The sequence below is a fragment of the Mixophyes fleayi genome, chromosome 12, assembly GCF_038048845.1.
Source record: "Mixophyes fleayi isolate aMixFle1 chromosome 12, aMixFle1.hap1, whole genome shotgun sequence".
Taxonomy (NCBI): domain Eukaryota; kingdom Metazoa; phylum Chordata; class Amphibia; order Anura; family Limnodynastidae; genus Mixophyes; species Mixophyes fleayi.
This window is the reverse complement of record NC_134413.1, coordinates 84,329,410-84,350,319: the sequence shown is the minus strand read 5'-3', so window position 1 is coordinate 84,350,319 and position 20,910 is coordinate 84,329,410. Positions and strand designations below refer to the sequence as shown.

Sequence of the window (20,910 nt, the reverse complement as noted above, 5' to 3'; positions counted from 1 at the left end):
ATTTAGACTACAACTACTTAAGTCTCTTATGAGGGAAATGTAGCCCTGTAAACAAGACACGTTCCTTAGCTCAAACTGCATTTATCCAATTCAGAAACCAGGACACCCACAATTCTCCCCCCTCTACACTAGTTTTCCATGTCTCATGTGAACACCTGTGAACAAGCATTGTGACATTTTTCGAGCAACGTTACTCAACTATTTCTTCACTTCCTTGGAAACACTAAGTCCTGACCATTATTCCTATTAATCTCTTTATGCAGGGTCAAAATATTACGCAGCGCTGTATCGAGAATAGCGAATCATTCAAATCAGTCCCTGCCCCAGTGAGCTTACAGTCTAAATCAGGCCTGTCCAACCTGCGGCCCTCCAGATGTTTGTGAAACTACAAGTCCCAGCATGCCCTTCCAGCTATCAAGAGGTTGTCTACTGGCAAAGCATGCTGGGGCTTGTAGTTTCACAACACCTGGAGGGCCGCAGGTTGGACAGGCCTGGTCTAAATGATCTAACAGACACAAGGGTCAAATTCTTAAGAGGACGATTGACTTACCAATATGTTTTTTTGTTGAAAGTTGTTGCGCTCACGTCGTTGACATTTTCCTGGCCGGTTGTAATCTCTGTAAGAGCCCCGACCATTGGGGATCTGCTAATGAGATCGATGGTATTCTAAATTGGGTTTTAATTAAACAATCAATCTACGTCCGTTTATTCAATTAGTGGCCCCAATGATATTCAAACATCACAAAAACACTTGCTGCTCCACAAAGAACAACCTGTGGTAAGATAACAGGGGATAAATAACCCTTTAGAAATATACAGGCTCCACCAGACACGGTCCTGCTGTATCCCAGAGCTCTGCACGATGGACAATACAGACACGTCTTAGTGTAGTAGCTGCCATCACTCCACAACCCAACTAAAGTTACCTTCAAACATTGACGAAAGTATAGGTCACATCAATTCAAGCACTTCCAAATATCAATGAATGCGACCTCTTAGCCTGTCCACCAAAACCTGTGTTGGGAATCTCGCTCTTCCGTTGCTTGGACGTATTAGCCATAAATCTGGCCATTAGGCAATTTGGAAGAATGACTGCACAACGGCCGAACAAACCAGATCCGGGCCCAAGCTGGCCGTGCGCAGACAGGACGCACAGATCTGGTGGTTTAGTGGACGCACAGAATGACTGCACTGTGAGAGACATCATCAATTCTAGCCTCACAATTAACTCATATCTGTGCTTATGTGTTTAGCCGACCAGATTATTAAATGTGCCCAATAAAATAACGTCAGCACATGTAGCCAAATTTATTCCAGCAATAAAACAGTAAAAATTAGGACTTCAGTGCACAATGACAACACATAAAAAAATATAACAGACGCCCATCTTTGAACTCCATATAGAGTATGTAAAATTTTAGCGATAGCTGTAACCCGTATAAGTTCAGAGAAATATAATTACTGCAAGAATGCTTAGTATTTATACTCCACCACAATAAAAGAGGGGTACTGAGGCGTTTGGCGATTATAATTTACTTTGATCACGTTTATATTTCAGGAGAAACTTTTCAGACAGGACCTACTTTCCTAAGGACACAAATTAATAAATACAATTAATCGGCCGTATAGTACTGCAGTTTCTACATTACTACAAGTAGACTAATATTTGTATGGTACTGGTTAGAATGTGATCGATACATTTCAAATGTGCACAGATATGAAGACACTAAACAACATGAAATTTCTATCCATGGGAAGCAGCCTATTCACATGGATCTATCAGAAACTCGTCATAATCAGGACGTCAGCTGAAGAATGGGTTCCCCGTCTTGCGAGTATTCTGTGTAGAAACTGCAGATGAAATAATTACAGAAAATAAACCCTTCATAGCATTTATCTTCACACAACAGTTGCATCTAAAATATGACTGAATAAATCACAGATCTACTGAGCAGAATGGATAGATGATAAAACATATGAGAAATGATTATATCCTGTACAGACGTGTTGGCGGAGGATAAGTGGGGTCTACCAAATCAGAACTATTTTGATTTAAAACACAAGATAAAACACCACCTAGGTCGTCTAGACTCCAGTTACGTCAGCGTTCGATATACTATATCACTCACTGTGGTCATTCAACAGTTTCCCTCTAGAACAGACCATTAACGATCCATGGCCGGTTGGAGTATTGCAGAAACAATGGACGTCCAAGATAGGATATGCGCTGTAGTTATGCTAAAGAGTCTGCTTGGACAAGGATTGCCAAAAGATTGAAGCCCGGGCCGCTTATTATGTGAGTCCATTCTTAAAAGATGCATTTTCGTCGGCCCCACATGCCGTAAAGCATAGGGATCAATAGATCCCTATCTGGCATTATTTTACAGAGGGAAAACTTGCAACAGGAGCCGTTTACAAAAGGGAATACCCCCCCCCCCCCCCCCCTCCATCTGGACGAACCCTTAAAAAAAAACTTAAACAGAGGATTAATTCTAAAAAATATAACAACTGTGCTTATCGGCTGATTGCAATCTCTGTTTCCGAGTACAGACAGATCAATAATACCCAAACAGACGTCCACTTCCAAGTTACGGATTGCTGTATTACCCAGGGGGAAAAAAAGTGACTAAGCTGGTGACAGAGTTTGGAGAAGACGGGGAAGGAGACGGAGAAGAAAAGAGGATGGTGCCTAAGGACAGGATAAAGATGACCCCACTGTGATCACACACAATGCCGCCCTCTCAGAACTAGCTCCTGTATCTCCAGATTAGATTACAGAGAATTTCCTGGCATCGAGTTGGTGTGACATGACCACAGCTGTTTCACACTGAGACCGTATTTGCTCTGACAATTCCCAGCCCAATCACCGCTGACATATGCCTCCATTTAACTGCATCGAAGAAAAATGAGGCCTGTGGAATATTAGCAGCAGATTTTTATATTAAATTTTATCTTGTTCCCAGCCGACACAATGGATAAGAGGAGAGGAGAGCGAACGCTGCGTCACGCGCAAGGGGCACATCTGTGCGTAAAATAACAGGACGTTATTATTTATGACAACTGTATGTAGTTTAGGATTATATTCTCATTGGCGTTTTTGAGGTTGCTGTAGCCTTCACAATGCGTTTACCTGCAGTAAGTGCAAAAAAATAAAAAAACAGTGATCTAAAAATGGTAACACAATAATAAAAAATAAAGCAAAAAAACCCCAGTGGGGATGATATCAGACACAATGTGTTCTAACGTGATAAAAATGCATGTAAAAATTATTTCAAACATCACCATTGGGTGCAAGTCGGTACACACCAGTATAATCGCTTACTCATCTAACACATTCTTTATATCGAGGCCAGAACAGACGACCTTCTCATTAGCTATATTAGAACCAGGCAGGAGTGACGGCCTTCATGTGCAATTCACTACCAGGGAAGCAAGTAGGAAAATACATATTACTGTAAGGACAACACCGAACCACAACAAGACTGTTCTCCTCCCTCTGCAAATTTGAGGGGGGGGGGGGAAAAAAAAAACAACTTGTGCAGAGTTTGTAGTTTAATTGGGTTGGTGCCTCAGAGACCAACCTTTACGACCTTCAGAGTTATTTCAGCAGCGGGAATTTCCTCTAATTTAAACAGATTCACTCGCTGAGCAGCTCCCTCTGCTAACGAGACATCCTTGGTTCTCCAGCATAAACTACACACTCAGGACGGGCCTGCTTCCTGTGACACGGGGTGGGCCTTGGTCTCTCATCCGGCCCTTTTGGGAGAAGACGTGAAACAGTTTCCTAACCCATGGAGCAGGCTGTTGTCTCCTGTTGTATGAGCCATACCAGGCCAAGGGCCACCTTTTAAAAAACAAAAAAAGGTTTCACTAGACCCGCAGATAGCCCTGGAGGTCACTGGCGACCATCCCCCAATCCTAGATCAATTAAAGGATGGATTCATTCCATCCAAGAATGGTCTATTTCAGGGACACTGGGACCCCTTGGTTACTTCACAAATATTCTGCAAAAAATATTCATTTCTACAGTAGTCAAATGCTTGTCTCAAAAAAAAAACACAATCACAGAGGCATTTGTGCCGCTATGTGGACTCTGTGGCATTTATATAAGTGTGGCCTTCCTTGTCACTTCCCTGCCACCACTGTTGGAGTATATCGACTGATCTTACCTTCTGATGTATTACGTCTGTAACCCACCTTCCTCTCACTTACCGGCTAATAAAACTTTCGGTTAAATTTGGCTGACTCGCTTTTTATTTCGTAGTGCAGAAGGGCAAGTACTATACACCCATTTATATACCATTTAACCATTTCCCTACCATGGACCTGCGCAAAGGGGAATACGGAGGCCCCAGTCACCGCTGTACGGCGCAGGTTCCCACAAAGAGCATAAAGATAAACCACTCTCCTTTTATACGGAGATGCGAGGAATTCCTGGTCTGTGAATGGATCCGTTTCAAGGGCCTTTTTTTTCTTCCATGAGAGTTCTTGATGTGTCGCCATTAAAAAAAAAAAAAAAAAAATCATAATAAGAGACTATCTACTCTTGAAAGCAGCTGAGACGGACAATGAGGCTTGTGACAGACGCATTCACCCTGCTGACTGATCGCTCCGCCAGGAGAGAAGGGGGTCTTCTCCGCAGTTCTCCACATCCTTTCATGCTGCAAATATAGGATTGAAGCAAGCGAAGCGCGGCCCTTAAAGAGGTCCTCTTCATCTTTCTCTGCCCTGTGACAGGGTGGAGGATTAACGTCCCTAGATTTCACGCTGAAAGTTCACAGGCTGGAACAAATTATGGAATTTTCACAACCTCCCGAAAGGGGTAGCTCCCCTCCCCCTTCTTTATGCTATGGAAGGGCAGGACGGAGCCCCAAACACTGGATATTTTACTGGAAAACCTCAGTACATTGTTATCCAGTAAGTAATAAAGATATTATTCCAACATGGCACGTACAGACCTATGGTAAAGAAAGGGGGCATTAATCACCGCACCTTGGTCTTCTGTCTATAAGAGGTATATTATATATTGTGTACAAGAGGAAAGCACCTAAAGGCTCTACAGCTCACACCTGGCCCAACATAGTCATAGGTATAATTAGTTCCGCATGACACAGTACAACCTAATAAAGTGTTGCCCTGTTCTAAGTGCTTGTCCAGCTGTAGTAAGTGAACAGCCACACTCGTTGCATCACTATGGAAGTCAACATGACAAATACACAGACAATGCAGTTCTCACAAGAACCTGTCAGAGCCAATCTTCATCAGAAGACTATCTTGCAGAAGCCGAGCAGATTTCACCAATATCACAGACTAAGGCTGGGCACACACTACAGGTTTTTCACCCAATTGTCGTGACCGTTAGGTCTGATATTGCATAAGTGTGTACACTCCCACGATCATGTTTTATCATTCCAAAGTACATCGTATCGTTTGACTTTATAAATGGTCTAAAACTCTCCGTAAACATTGGAACGATGTCTGGTAAATTCTGCAGTGTGTACACCAGTGGATCCCAAACTTTCTCAGTTCGAGACACCCTTAGTGTCTCCATAATTTTTTTCAAAGCACCCCTAAGCCAAAATATTTACCAAGAAGATCCCCTGCCTTGCCTACAAACGGCCCTGGCCGAGGCACCCCTGTGAGATCGCCGTGGTACCCCAGGGAGCCACGGAAGACAGTTTGGGAACCACTGGTGTACACACTCATGACCAGCAGTGTAGGCAGATGTTCATAGACTTTACAGAGTCACAATCTTTTCAGCCTGACGGTTAGGACAGATGAAGAGCACAGATCTGACGGTAAATCGTGTAAAAAGTGTATCAGCATGATCATCGGGACTTTCAGTCATTGATAAAATACTTAACGATATTCCAATCGGGAGAAGTTTTCTGTAGCGTGTACCGAGCCCAAGATGCAATTTAGCTCCAGGCTACAAACTCACAACCAGACATACAAAGACAGACATGAAACATTTCAAGTATTCAGTGAGGGGGGTAATGTTTGGGGCGACTTTTCTAATTTTTGTTAAAAGCTTTTATACCCCGAAACCTCTTTAAAGTATATGAAACGTTCCAAACTCAAATGGAGGATCTTATTAACCTTATAATACACTCCGATGTGTCAGGGTAATGTCACTGAGCGAGAACGTTTATTCGGGAGTATGATGCTGCTACATAAATATTATTAATAAAATGATCAACAATTAAGAATTGTTTGCTTATATAGAATAGACACTAGCAAGAAATCTCGTCAATATAACGATACCAAAACCACGGCAACCTCATATCTCCTCCCTCCAGCTCAACGTGCGAGAGCATCCATCGCGCTCAGCCTACAAGCTGTGTGTGGGTAGTCGGCCTTCGTCTTCACTATGAGGTCGCAGCCATGTTTAAGGTCCCAGTGGTACCCTTATCTTAGCACAACTTCATGTTAGCTAATGCAGCCCTGACAGGGAGATCAATTTGTGGCAGTATCAGTGTGTTCTCTTACTGATCTCTGATAACAGAAAACAAAAGTCGATCTACCGGTATGGTGAGGAGCGGAGGACCGGACGGTGAACAGAGAAAGGTGGTTTTAATAAGATTATGAAAGAGAGAATTCTCTCAGCACACGAGAGTAACAGCAGTGGACCAAATGGCCAGAGAGGTGTCTCATGTGACTCACAATGTTACAAGGCTTGCAGTACAAAAATGTATATTCATACCTCCTTCATAAAAAAAATCCCTTTGGAAAACATTGAAATGAGGGGTCAGAGCGCCTTAAAACTGCGGTTTCCCAACCTAATAATAACCAAACTACTTTCAGCCATTCAGCTATTATTCCAAGGATATTTGGGGAGCCCTAAACCTCAGTGAGCCAACCCAACGGGGCTAGCAGTACTGGCCCTTCTTTCAGGAACACAAAAGTCCCAGGCTATCATTAACGACTCACTAAACCCAATGAGTTTATTGAAACAGAGGAGCCAGGGGGGAGTTCCCACCTCATTCTCCACTGTTTATCTGCAAGTATATCACTTCCAGTTTGTTTAACAGAGTAGCATTCAGATCCCCCCACCTCCTCATCACGAGGAGACTCCCAACTTTCCATCTATTGAGAAGGTATTAATGCACCCCATGCAGAGTAATTTAACCGAAGCCCCCTCTCAGTGAGGAACGCGCAGGAAAACAGGGTACAGTTCCCACCCTGGAGATTTCTGGGGCAGCAGGAATATGCGTGTGAATCAGGGTGAACTTGGACAATGGTCAGCTTAGCTTCAGCATCATTAGGACTGGGGAGAAAGGAATATATTAACTCCTTACACACGAATAGCCAGGGCACGAAACACATTCAATGTAAGATTCCAACCACATCCTGGAACTTGTCCACATCATACCCATTATATAAGTACATTTCACCACCTCTGTATTATGCATCTCCAATTTCCTGCTACACACTTGGACTACCACATTGTGTACCCTCCCCAGCCTTGATCAGTACCCCCCTTTGTGCTATACAAGTATGACTGCCACAAACCTGGTTTATGAGACTGTGTGGAGAACACTTCATAAGACAGCCACAATAGGGTTAATTATGCAATTATCATTCCATCCAAATGCTTCCAGAACTTGGGGCCCACTGTTGTGGTTCCCACCAGGCCCCCACATAGATATATCTTATGTGTCACGTAAAAAGTGGAGTTGTGTGAATATGGTCACCTGGATCTCTATATCAAGTCACCCCTAACAATGGCAGAAGTGCCGACGCAAAACATTTTCACCGGAGACCAGAAGACCAACGCCACCAGGACTCACCTGCTTCACGCTGGCACGCGGCCAGGATTCTACATGATCAGGGCCCAGGGACAACTAACCAACAAGGTTAATGTTCTGCAAAAACCCTGTAGAATGCCAGACGGAACACAAGCAGAGTGGAAACGGTCTGCAACACATAAAAGAACATTCTGGACCTAAAACCTGAAATTGGATTCTATCAAAGCGGCTAATGAACAAAAATGTACTTTCTGCCTGTACACCTCAAGATATCACACTAGTCCATTTCACCGTGTAGGAAAGTGTTGGCGAAGACGATGGGCAGACCCTTTACTACACATAACCAAATGCCCATAGGGAGAATCCATACCGGCTACCTGTACACTACAGAGGCGGCTGGTCAAACCACATGTACACATAAGAGGGGGGGGGGGGGGGGGTCGGAGATCTCTCCTACACACAGAGGAGACAGATTACAGACAAATATCACCTATATTTTATGATTACTTGCCCACATACGGGGGGGAAGCACCCCTGTAAATACCCGTGAGCATGAAGGCAGATAAAGCATTGTGGAGCTGGTGACAGATCATGAATTAATCAGCACATGCGATTTAGATCTTTACATGTTCTAAAATAGAAAAGAAAACAAACATATTGAGCCAATAAATTAGGCTCACACCTCATCTAGAGGTGGGTGCGTATGAGCTTAGAACGTACATAGAGAAGATGAAAGTTAAAAAAAAACAAAAAAAGAGCATTTTTACGTGTATATGTTGAGTCAAGCGCACGTAAAGAGGTCTCCACTCAATAACACAAAGCGTAGCACCAGACGGACGCCTCACGATAGCGCTGGGTTGAGGCTTGACAGCATTATTAGTAAATGCATTACCCGATAGAATAGAAATTAAGTGCCATAAACACAAGACACTAACGTCCCGACAGTGATATAAATATAAGCGAAAGTCGCATTAAATACAAACATTTGTTGTTTTTCCTTCTTTAAAGTCTTCTATCCTGCAGTAGTCTGAATGGAAATGATAACGAGATGGCGCTAACAGACGCCTGCGACTTCAAAATAATATAGCTGCTAAAGATTTAAGGACTCAGATGAAGCGGTCAGTGTGCAAGAAGCAGCTAGAGAGTGCTGCAGTCATAACCTCTGTGTATCGTGGCACCGTGGGGTTTTCCCTTTTAATGTATGATATCGGTAGGCGTGTGGTTCTTTTAATAAAAGAGCTTTTAAAATATTTCAAATATTTGAACGTGGGCCCCGTTACTCTCCCACCGCTAACATCTTCGTTATCGCTAACATTCCGTGCGTCAGATTATATACGAGCTGCACTAATAACCTGAGTGTCTCACTTTGCACACGTTTCCCTCACCAGCTATAAATCAAAGAAAAATGCCTCAGTGTTATTTTACATTTGCTACCTACATACTGCGGCGATACTTCTGGCTACACATCCTGCATATAACAGCGCTGGATTATGGCACTGCATTGTGGAAAACTACAGAAACACTGGCAGAAAATAACACATTTTCCTATACAACCTATGTAATATATAATGTATGCGTTTCCTTTACTAACAGTTTGGATACATTCTGCTGAGATTTTTCAAGGTTGTGACAAGTAAAGAGACAGTTTTGTGTAGTACACACCAAATATACTTTTATACTGAATAGTCCTCTGATATCCGTGCTGGCAACGTACTTATGCGGCAGAGGGTTCCGTTTTGGGAATAAAAACATATTTTCTCAAAAAATATATATGTTTAATTGTTAGTACTTTGTCTCCCGCTAAATAAACACAAACTATGGGTACTAAAGGCAGCCCTGCGGCACCGCACGCACACATGTTGTTGCATGGCTGAGTGCTATCCCTTGTGGCTCCAGGTGACACTTCACTGTTTAACCGAGCCTCTTATCTCCTGCTTCACCCTGTCTCTAGTGACACAATTATAGAGAACAGCCGCAGAACTAGATCACAGGCAGCGAGATGGATTGGAAACTGGGAAATGGAGCATCTGCTGCTGGGGAAACAGAACGCGTACGCTCACTTGTGAGAGATGTGCAAAGCTCGTCTTCATCTAGCCGGTGCTCGATGAAGAACAGAGCGCGCACTCACTTCTGAGAGGTCGGAGACGTTTCTATCTGGCATACAGTGTGTGATGGAGACAGGGGTGGATGCGCACGCTGGTGACAAGTGTGGAAGACTGCTGTTTATATAGAATTCAGTGTGTAATGAAGACAGGATAGTGTGCACTAGCCGGTGAGAAGAGTGCAAGGCTGGTGTGCTCAACTGAGAACAGAGCACGTATTTACTTGTGAGAGGTCGGAAACGCTTCTATCTGGCATAGCGTGTGTGATGGAGACGGGAGTGTGCACTGGAGGGAAGTGTGCAAGGCTGGTGTTTATGGAGAACATGGAGGAGGTGTGCAAGATTTTAATCTAGACACCTCCTGTTACATTGCTGAGGAAACAAAATGACGTACACACAGCACGGTGACTCAGTATATAAATGTGCAAAAGAAACAGAATAGGTGTTATATTTGGGCGTTAGCACTTCTGCCTCACAGCACTGTGGTCATGAGTTCAATTCCCGACCATGGCCTTATCTGTGTGGAGTTTGTATGTTCTCCCTGTGTTTGCGTGGGTTTCCTCCCACACTCCAAAAACGTACTAGTAGGTTAATTGCCTGCAATTAAATTGACCTTAGTCTCTCTCTCTGTCTCTGTGTATGTTAGGGAATTTAGACTGTAAGCTTAGATGGGGCAGGGACTGATGTGAGTTCTCTGTACAGCGCTGCGGAATTAGTGGCGCTATATAAATAGCTGATGTGGCATGCATGAATATGAAAATATATATATTTTTTACTATCTCAAGAGCAGGTGACACAATCATGTAGGAGAGAGATACCACAACTACGGTTACTCCGAAATAGAGTGCTACCCTAACATACAAGAGCGAGTCAATCACAGAAACCATCACCACAGACAGCCCCATACACAGGCAAGGAGCCGGCCGGAGTGTTGAGAGATTTGAAGCAAGCAGAAGAATGCCCAATGCCCCCCGGGGAGGTCAGTCTGTCTCATACAAAGCGGGGACAAAGGACAGAGGATAGAGGCCAGATCTCCCTCAGAGGCTGCTCACAGACACTGCTCTCTAATTACTTTCTACCAGAAAACTGATAAGATCGCTTCTTCTACACAATTGGCCTCACTCCTCAACATGTAATTACAGGGCCCACCGATAGCATCTCTGCCTGGCCTGGGTGGGACTGCGGTGCTGGCATTTTATTAGTAATGACCCCAGGTGACAGAGGTGAGGGAGGCAAAGGGTGATCTCTCCATCCACATTTAACCCTTTCGCAAGCATTAATCCACGCCGAGGAGCTGATGTGGCCCTTTCTCCTCACAGATTCCAAAACAAATGCTGCAAACCTGTTATAGATCACATTAACAAAATACTACAATGGTTTGTAGTTGGCCATTTAGATTGGAATTATTTAAAACTGGATTTTAAATAAAAATTTTAAAAATGCGCCAACTCGAAACATAACCAATGAAGATGCTAGTTCAGCCCTAAGTAGATGCGACAAGTTGATCAACAGAATATGTAGTCCTTACCGAGATCTGCTCGGGTCTAGGGGTCAAGTGAGTTTGACCAAAATATAACAATGTAAAACCAACTACACAGAAATTACACCACTTACAAGGCCCCCTCCCAGTCTACTGCCCCTTATATCTCTAACCGCCTCTCCATTCACACTCCCGCCAGCTCCCTGCGCTCAGCCAATGATCGCCGCCTCTCCTCCACTCTGATCACCTCTTCCCACTCTAGAATACAAGACTTCTCCCGAGCTGCCCCCCTTCACTGGAACGACCTCCCTCGCTCCATCCGTCTCTCACCCAATCTGTGCTCCTTCAAGCGGGCACTTAAAACTCACCTGTTCCTTAAGGCCTACCAACCATCCACTTAACCTCTCACCTCTTCTGTTTCTCCCCTGGCTCCTTTTTACTCTCCCCTTCGCTTCACTGGCTCCCTCTTGTGCCTGATTTTGTCTACCCTCCCTTAGGATGTAAGCTCGTATGAGCAGGGCCCCTTCTCCCCTCCTGTCTCCACACCTGTTCTTCCGCTCCGTCTTTACAGTATTTTCCTGCCTGGAGTTTCTGAAGTTCTGGTACTTTGTGTTTATTGTTCTGTATTGTTTTACCCTGTATAGTCTACTGTTTATACCATGTACGGCGCTGCGAATACCTTGTGGCGCCTAACAAATAAACGATAATAATAATAAATACCTGTAAAATACAAAGTGGAATGATCATTGGCACATAAGGATGGTAAAGTGTTAGGGATGTTGGTGACGACCCAAAGCACCTGAGCAGGTAACAGTTGCCAGTAGTGCACAATACAAAACACCCTCTCCCAAATTACATGGCGTTCTGTTCGTCCACACGGATACACGCCGAGTGCCAACAAACTCCGCTCTAACTTCACAGGGTGATAATAGGTCTCCTGTTGATCAAGTCCACAGGGAGAAGGAACGTTATAGCATATTACAGTATCACGCATGTGCTAGCATCCGTCACGCACAGCAATATTAGCTCTGTCTCTGGTGGGATTTTGGATCTTAATAAAACCTCAAGTTTGTAGAAATTTGATCGGCGGGGGAGATAGAAAGAAATTTACTTTAGTGGAACGCAGGACATGTACAAGTGATCAAATGGATATGGGATGCCGAACAGCGGCATGAACGCAACTGCTAGCACCGTGCGTTCTGCTGTAGGCTCCTCCCATATCCTCTAGCAACGAGCATAGAATAGTCTCCTCTTCATGGATGGCGCCCATGATATGGCCTGAGACACATCTGTAAGTGTCTATTCTCAAGTGACTGGTGCCAATGACTTCGTATACAGGTGCAGAATAATATATAAAGAAGCGTAGATGTTAATTTCATTCATATAAAAAAAAAAGTGAATCCATTTATTGTTTGCAATACATTCTACTTATATAAAGCAACAGATCATCATGTGTTGCCATCACTCTGCTTCCCTGCATTATACATGGTTATAAACCTTGTGCTTCATCCGACAACGGCTCCGGATGTAAAGAACAGAGGTTTCGGTGAAACATCCTCCACCAATCAGGATTTTTAGATAGAATGTGCACTTGTTTATGCAGTATGTTTCAGAGACACTCCTTTCTTTGTTCATTGTAGAAGTTTAATACTCAAAATGTGCAACCAAGCTAGTGATTTTACCACCTGTATCAACCAATGGAACAGCACCCCCGGTGGCCGTATCAGGGAAAACGCAGCTGCATGGCTTTGCGGCTGAATCTTTAGCAGGAATTATTTCCCAGACGTGGAGAACCCTCTTTATTCCCCAAATCCAAAAATGTCTACGGAGATATTAACCCATTCACTGCACACAGCAAATCGCAGACTCCTTGGCAAACGGTTTTAAATTAGGATTACACAAGTCTGCAGCCCTGCATTGTATAATACACCAAGGGCTATATAATATATTATAGAAAATATTGATTTTGGTGCAAAACAATACATTGTTAATATAATAGTTATTGCCACAGGAAACAATGAGTTACTCATATGTGAAATTACCATTTTACACTAAAAATGTATAAATATTATACATATCTTACACCAAAGTGTGAAGCAGACGTCCACCCAGGCCACTGCTATGGTGTTAAACTATCATTTAGACGTACCAATCGAATCACCCTTCAATTCCAGAGAACTGTACCAAGCTCTGAATTACGCGTTGCCGACCCAGATTCCCAGCCGGATGCCCCCCGCTCTGTATACATATTTCATAGTGTTAGTCTAAGGTTCACCTTACAGCTCAGCCACGTCCATATATTATGTATAATTGTGTGCGCGATAACATGGTCTGTGGACGTTTTCTCCACACTCCGAAAGCAGAAAATAATAAAAAAAAAAAATTCTTTAGTCCAGAAATCCTTCAGAATGAGTCGTCCATAATGTGTGGACAAAGCACGTATCCAAGAGCGGATTTAAACTCGGCACATCGATCCCAGAGTAACACTTCTGAAACAATTTGCTTAGAGAACCGACTGTATTTTACAAGACGCTCCATGCAAGGCCTGTGGTGGCGATTCCCGGCTCCCTAGGGGCACAGAACATGGGCAGAGTTGAGGAAGTGTGACTGGCACAGTCCCACACACATCGAGGAAACAAAACTAAGGAAATCCTCCTGAAACAACGTTCAATTTCAATTAAAGGAACGAACCAGTAAAGCTTTAACCAGCGTTTTACAACCAAAAGGTAACAGCACAGCAAAGGGCATTTGTAACTCCTCAATTACCCCTCTTCACCCCTGCCCCAAAGTCCATCAAGTACCACAAACCGCAGGGTGCTTGACAAGCCGTGTCTGAGGAGTTCAAAAACCTGTTAAACAGTGTAAGGATTTTGTAAGTAAATTGAAGTCGTCCCTACCAGCTGTTCTCTTTTACATATTAGCACCAACAAAAATGAACATATAATTTTTCCAGGCAGCATACGCATGCAAGGTGGGATTCTGTGCAGAATTATCTAGCCCTAAAAACCAAAACAACAAAAAAATAGTGTGTGTATAACAATACCAGCAGAAGACACAAAGCAGATTTCTACATCGTGTGAGACAGGTTCTACTAGAACTGTACAGGTTAAATTTCCTCATCCCTAAACCCCCCTCTTCATGCCAACAACTTGTGGCTTCTGTCGTCATCATCATCAAATTCTTTAGTTTGCTGGTTGGGACATGTACGAGATTTACAAGGAATTTATATCACTGTTATCAAAGACCAGGGAGACTGGTAGCGGTACGAGTCTGGACTTGAAATGTCCCCATGGACACCCCAAAAATAAAGAGCTGTAACCTAACACATCAGCGGAAATCGTATCTTGAGAACAAACCCTCAAATCTGGCGTCCCATCCTCCTTAATCACATTCCATCTCCATTAAGAATCACCCATGGTAATATTGAAAATAAACCCCACTAAGTCAATATTGGTTAAACAGGACACGGCGGTATTGTGACAGACATGGAACAAGGTACTGCACCCGATAACAAGCCCCAGGACGAGTGGGAACATGCGTGTGTCATGCAGGCATCCATCAGTTGTCCAGGCCTCAGTGGATGATTATTACATAGAAAGTGGGGATGATGGATGCAGCGTGAGGAGGTACAGATGTTTCGTGGGCTCCCCTGCTCTCGCTGCGCGCAGCTGCCCCACATTAAATCCTGATACCTAATTAATAACTAAAGCAATTGCACTGCACTTGGCCTGATGGGGAAGTGATTTATCTGCATATCCGCCGTTTTGCATGCCTCTCCAAATGGAAAACAAAATGATAAGATTGTAGAGGCTAATGTGACAAGTGTTGTGTTTGTGTGGGCTGAGATCAGATTGCACGCAAACGCCTCACACACACAATACACTCTGATTACACTTTGCAATCTCAAGCAATCACACAAGGATAATAGAGTAGCCAGTGTATATGGAATTATTTTCACACACACACACACACAACTTAATGTGTATAGGATTATATTCGTACAGGACCATAAAGATTTGCACAATCTGACACACAATACACTGATACCAGGATGGCAGTGCAGCAAAGATATTTCGGCTAAGTTACGACTAAACACACAGACCAGATTTAGTGTACACTGGTTTGTAACCAAATACAACGTTGCCAGGATTTTTCACACGCAAGTACAAACGAGTGTGTAACCAGAAACACAACATGTAGTCAAATGATTTACACACCAACTAGAATCAGTACGTTGACACAAATCCAGGATTTTTTACACATAAGTACTAATGAATGTGTAACCAGAAACACACAGAGGATGCATTAAGGAGTTTTTGCACACTAGAAGAAATCAGTGTGTCATCACAAACACACTGTGCAGTCAGAATTACACACAAGCCCAGCTGCATCAGATAACTGGAAGTGTCACTATATGACTGTGATATGAGATTATACACATGTCCTGTATAATCACAAGCCAAGGGGTCTCTATACACCGCACAGTGACAATGTGAGTGTTGGATGCTCCGCACACTGCAGTATACATCAGCTCGAACACAATTCCAGGACCTATTCATGCATGTACCCCAGGGGATAACAATGCCACCTAAATGAAGTCTCCACAATATCACACCGTACAGCAGACTTACCCACAACCTGAAATGACACATAAGTCTACTAAATAGTCCTGTGTGTCCTTGTAACCCCCCCACCACACACTTCTAACAAGACATACTCCGCAGCCCATAGCCAACAGCACAGCCTTCTTCACAGCTCTTACCAACATCTTTATCTGCAAGATTCTATATACATACCCCAAAATCACATAGCACATCAAAGGCAGACAGCCAACTCCATGATGGGCTCTGCCCGCACAGACCCCCCCAAAACCCATGATGGGCTCTGCCCAAGCGGACCCCCCCACCTCATGGTGCCCTCTGCCTGTGCAACACCCCCCCCCACCTCATGGTGCCCTCTGCCTGTGCAACACCCCCCCCACCACATGATGCCCTCTGCCTGTGCAACACCCCCCCCACCACATGATGCCCTCTGCCTGTGCAAGATCCCCCCCCCACCACATGATGCCCTCTGCCTGTGCAAGATCCCCCCCCCCACTACATGATGCCCTCTGCCTGTGCAAGATCCCCCCCCCCACTACATGATGCCCTCTGCCTGTGCAAGATCCCCCCCCACTACATGATGCCCTCTGCCTGTGCAAGACCCCCCCCCCACTGCATGATGCCCTCTGCCTGTGCAAGACCCCCCCACCACATGATGCCCTCTGCCTGTGCAACACCCCCCCCACCACATGATGCCCTCTGCCTGTGCAAGATCCCCCCCACTACATGATGCCCTCTGCCTGTGCAAGACCCCCCCCCACTGCATGATGCCCTCTGCCTGTGCAAGACCCCCCCCCACTGCATGATGCCCTCTGCCTGTGCAAGACCCCCCCACTGCATGATGCCCCCTGCCTGTGCAAGATCCCCCCCACTACATGATGCCCCCTGCCTGTGCAAGATCCCCCCCACTACATGATGCCCCCTGCCTGTGCAAGATCCCCCCCCACTACATGATGCCCCCTGCCTGTGCAGACCCCCACTACTACATGATGCCCTGTGCAGAGCCCCACTACTACATGATGCCCTGTGCAGACCCCCACTACTACATGATGCCCTGTGCAGACCCCCACTACTACATGATGCCCTGTGCAGACCCCCACTACTACATGATGCCCCCTGCCTGTGCAGACCCCCACTACTACATGATGCCCCCTGCCTGTGCAGACCCCCACTACTACATGATGTTCCTGCCTGTGCAGACCCCCACTACTACATGATGTTCCTGCCTGTGCAGACCCCCACTACTACATGATGTTCCTGCCTGTGCAGACCCCCACTACTACATGATGTTCCTGCCTGTGCAGACCCCCACTACTACATGATGTTCCTGCCTGTGCAGACCCCCACTACAACATGATGTTCCTGCCTGTGCAGACCCCCACTACTACATGATGCCCTGTGCAGACCCCACTACTACATGATGCCCCCTGCCTGTGCAGACACCCACTACTACATGATGCCCCCTGCCTGTGCAGACACCCACTACTACATGATGCCCTGTGCAGACCCCACTACTACATGATGCCCTGTGCAGACCCCACTACACTACATGATGCCCCCTGCCTGTGCAGACCCCACTACTACATGATGCCCTGTGCAGACCCCACTACACTACATGATGCCCCCTGCCTGTGCAGACCCCACTACTACATGATGCCCTGTGCAGACCCCACTACACTACATGATGCCCTGTGCAGACCCCACTACACTACATGATGCCCTGTGCAGACCCCACTACACTACATGATGCCCTGTGCAGACCCCACTACTACATGATGCCCTGTGCAGACCCCACTACACTACATGATGCCCTGTGCAGACCCCACAGCAGACTCACTGGTAGTTGGAGCTGTTCCAGTGCACGGCATGCCGGTTGGCTCCGGTCCCGGGGAGCAGGGAGAGCAGAGGAAGGAGCAGACATATCACAGCCATCCTAGAACTGCACCGAGCAGCGCACTGCCACTAACTGCACGGGAGCGCGCTGCTCGCACCCCACAGCCCCGCCCACCGGCCGCCAGGACCGCCCATAACACAGCGCGTGAGTGACTGCCGGGGCTGGGGCGCGCGCCGGTCTTCCCGCCACTCTCACGCGACGGGGACGGTGCCCGGACCGGGGACACTTACCTCATACATCCCTCATACCGGGGACACTTACCTCATATATTACACTTACCTCATACAGCCCTCATACCGGGGACACTTACCTCATATATTACACTTACCTCATACATCCCTCATACCGGGGACACTTACCTCATACATCCCTCATACCGGGGACACTTACCTCATATATTACACTTACCTCATACATCCCCCTTACATGTCCGCCAAGTGTTTACCTCACATCACCCTACACCTACCTCACACATACCCCTTACTGGGGACATCTACCTCACACGTCCCCTTACACCTACCTCAAATGTTACAGTTACCTAGGACATTTCTTCCCTATCCTTTCCTCCCATAACCCCCATTCTGGGGAAACTTACCTCACATGTCCCCTATATATTCTCATAGTGCCCCTTTATCCTCTCCTCCCACGTCCCCCGTGCCCTCGCCTCCCACGTCCCCCGTGCCCTCGCCTCCCACGTCCCCCGTGCCCTCGCCTCCCACGTCCCCCGTGCCCTCGCCTCCCACGTCCCCCGTGCCCTCGCCTCCCACGTCCCCCGTGCCCTCGCCTCCCACGTCCCCCGTACCCTCGCCTCCTACGTCTCCAGTACCCTCGCCTCCCACGTCCCCCGTGCCAGGGACACTCACCTCACACATCCCCCAAATGTTTACCTCATAGCCCCCCTTACACGTAACCTCGCCTCCCACAACATCCGTACTGGGGACAATTACTTCACACGTCCCCTGTGCTCTCACCTCCCACATCTCCCGTGCCCTCGCCTCCCACGTCCCCCGTACCCTCGCCTCCCACGTCCCCCGTACCCTCGCCTCCCACGTCCCCCCTACCCTCGCCTCCCACGTCCCCCCTACCCTCGCCTCCCACGTCTCCCGTACCCTCGCCTCCCACGTCCCCCGTATCCTCGCCTCCCACGTCTCCCGTACCCTCGCCTCCCACGTCCCCCGTGCCAGGGACACTCACCTCACACATCCCCCGTACCCTCGCCTCCCCCGTGCCCTTGCCTCCCACATCCCCCGTACCCACGTCCCCCATACCCTCGCCTCCCCCCGTACCCTCGCATCCCACGTCCCCCGTGCCCTCGCGTCCCCCGTACACTCGCCTCCAACGTCCCCCGTGCCAGGGACACTCACCTTACGCATCCCCTGTATCTGGGACATTTCTTCCGCTCCCTTACATCACGTCACCCGTACCCTTACCTTACATACTACATAATTCTGTACACATCTTATTCTTACCACACATATATCCGCTATATACTTCTGATACCTGCATACAGTATCTGCTGCTGATATCTGCTGATACTTTACTTTTAACCGATTCCGCACATATCCTTTCACAATGCAGGCCTCTCATACCACATACACTTACTTCTCATACCACATACAGACTCTGTACATGTAACTGGATCAGTGTCCAGATATCTTCAGATGTTGATCAGGATTTTGGACCCACACACAGTGCTTAGAGCCCAGTTTGTTTTAAAACTGCCAAACTGGCCGTCAATTTACCCTTTACTCCGTGCGGAAACCGATATCGGTTTCATAAATGAAATCAAGCACCTTGCAACTGGGTCTGTGTCCAGTTTGGGCTCCCAGAAGACATATTGGGCGATTTATTAAGCTAGTTGGTAGGTCTTGGTCAGTTTACTTGCATGGACAGATAATGTGCAGATTCATAAGCGCTGGACAGGCTTCAGCCATTATTTTCGCTGCTGGAACAGAAATCCGTTGCTTAATTCAGCGGGAGAACAAATACCAATTTTCTATGCAGCAAGGGTCACTTAGTTTATTCAGCAAGGAAGCAGATAGTCTTTAGTTTATTCAGCAAGTGGTAAGATATTGGATGGGTAATTAAGCAAGAGAAAGATATTGGTTTAGTCAGCAAGAAACAAATATAGGTTTACCCATTAGTTTATTTATTCACAGGAATAATTGTAAGTGGTTTAGTCAATAAGGGAACAGAAATTGGTTCAGCAAGTAACAGATATGTTTGTTTAGGGGACTGATATTGGTTAATTTGCAGAGGAATAAGTATAGATTGGTTTAAGCTAGTAACACACATTAAGATCCAAACTTGATTGTTGAATTCCAAAATCTTCTTTGGCCACACACTTGAAATGCAGAGTTTCGGTGGACAAGCTAAGTGCTAGGTCTTATGGGGCCCCATTAATGTGATCTGCTGATGACGTCGGACAACAATTGAGCCCCTAGCTGATTGGGTTTTCGGGCATGAACTTTGGGTGCAGTTACACGCACCACCCAGAAGAGATTGGTTTCACGTACCGGTGTAGGAGCCTGTTGGTGAATGACTATTGTCTTATTACTAAGGACACCGCGTTGATACGCCGTTAAAAGCGCTGGTAAGTGACTGGTATGTCCAAGTGGTATTAGTAAAATTGATCGTTAATGGCAGTTTACGGACCATACAATCTAAAGCCAACAGTGGCAGAGTAAGCCTACCCTGTTACCTTTGTTGTCTAGATAGAATAATGAACACGTTTAAATGGGATGGTAAACCTTGGCAGCAAACTAAAGAAGGCTTGAAATGCTCATTGCAGAAATAAAGCATAGTGTCTGAGTGGAGCGTGCATCTTTCAGGAGAAAACACGATTAAAACCGCGGCTATTTATATGCTGATGAGAATCGCTCTCACGCTGAGCTGGAATATTGTACATTACAGGTGACTCAAAGAGTTTTTTTCCCCCTCCTGACTCATAATGGGACGGAAAGGTTCGGATCCAGAGACAATCCTGCAAATTACACATCCAGTATGTGAGCAACATCCCAAAATCCGGCAGAGGCGGGTAGAGAGCTTGATATGCACAGTTACTATAATAACAATATCACAGTCTT

The 20,910-nt window shown here is 46.0% G+C and overlaps 1 protein-coding gene across 2 annotated transcripts in view; it reads right to left on the bottom strand.

The window, feature by feature from the left end:
- The window catches only part of LOC142109338 (ephrin-A3-like), a 50,253-nt gene extending 32,337 nt beyond the window's left edge, over window positions 1–17,916 (bottom strand). For both annotated transcript variants that reach the window (XM_075193489.1, XM_075193490.1), the window contains exon 1: window positions 17,768–17,916. In XM_075193489.1, coding sequence (XP_075049590.1) covers window positions 17,768–17,862 — 95 coding nt within the window. In that variant the 5' untranslated portion in view covers window positions 17,863–17,916. The remainder of the gene's footprint in view (window positions 1–17,767) is intronic.
- Window positions 17,917–20,910: the final 2,994 nt, after the last annotated feature.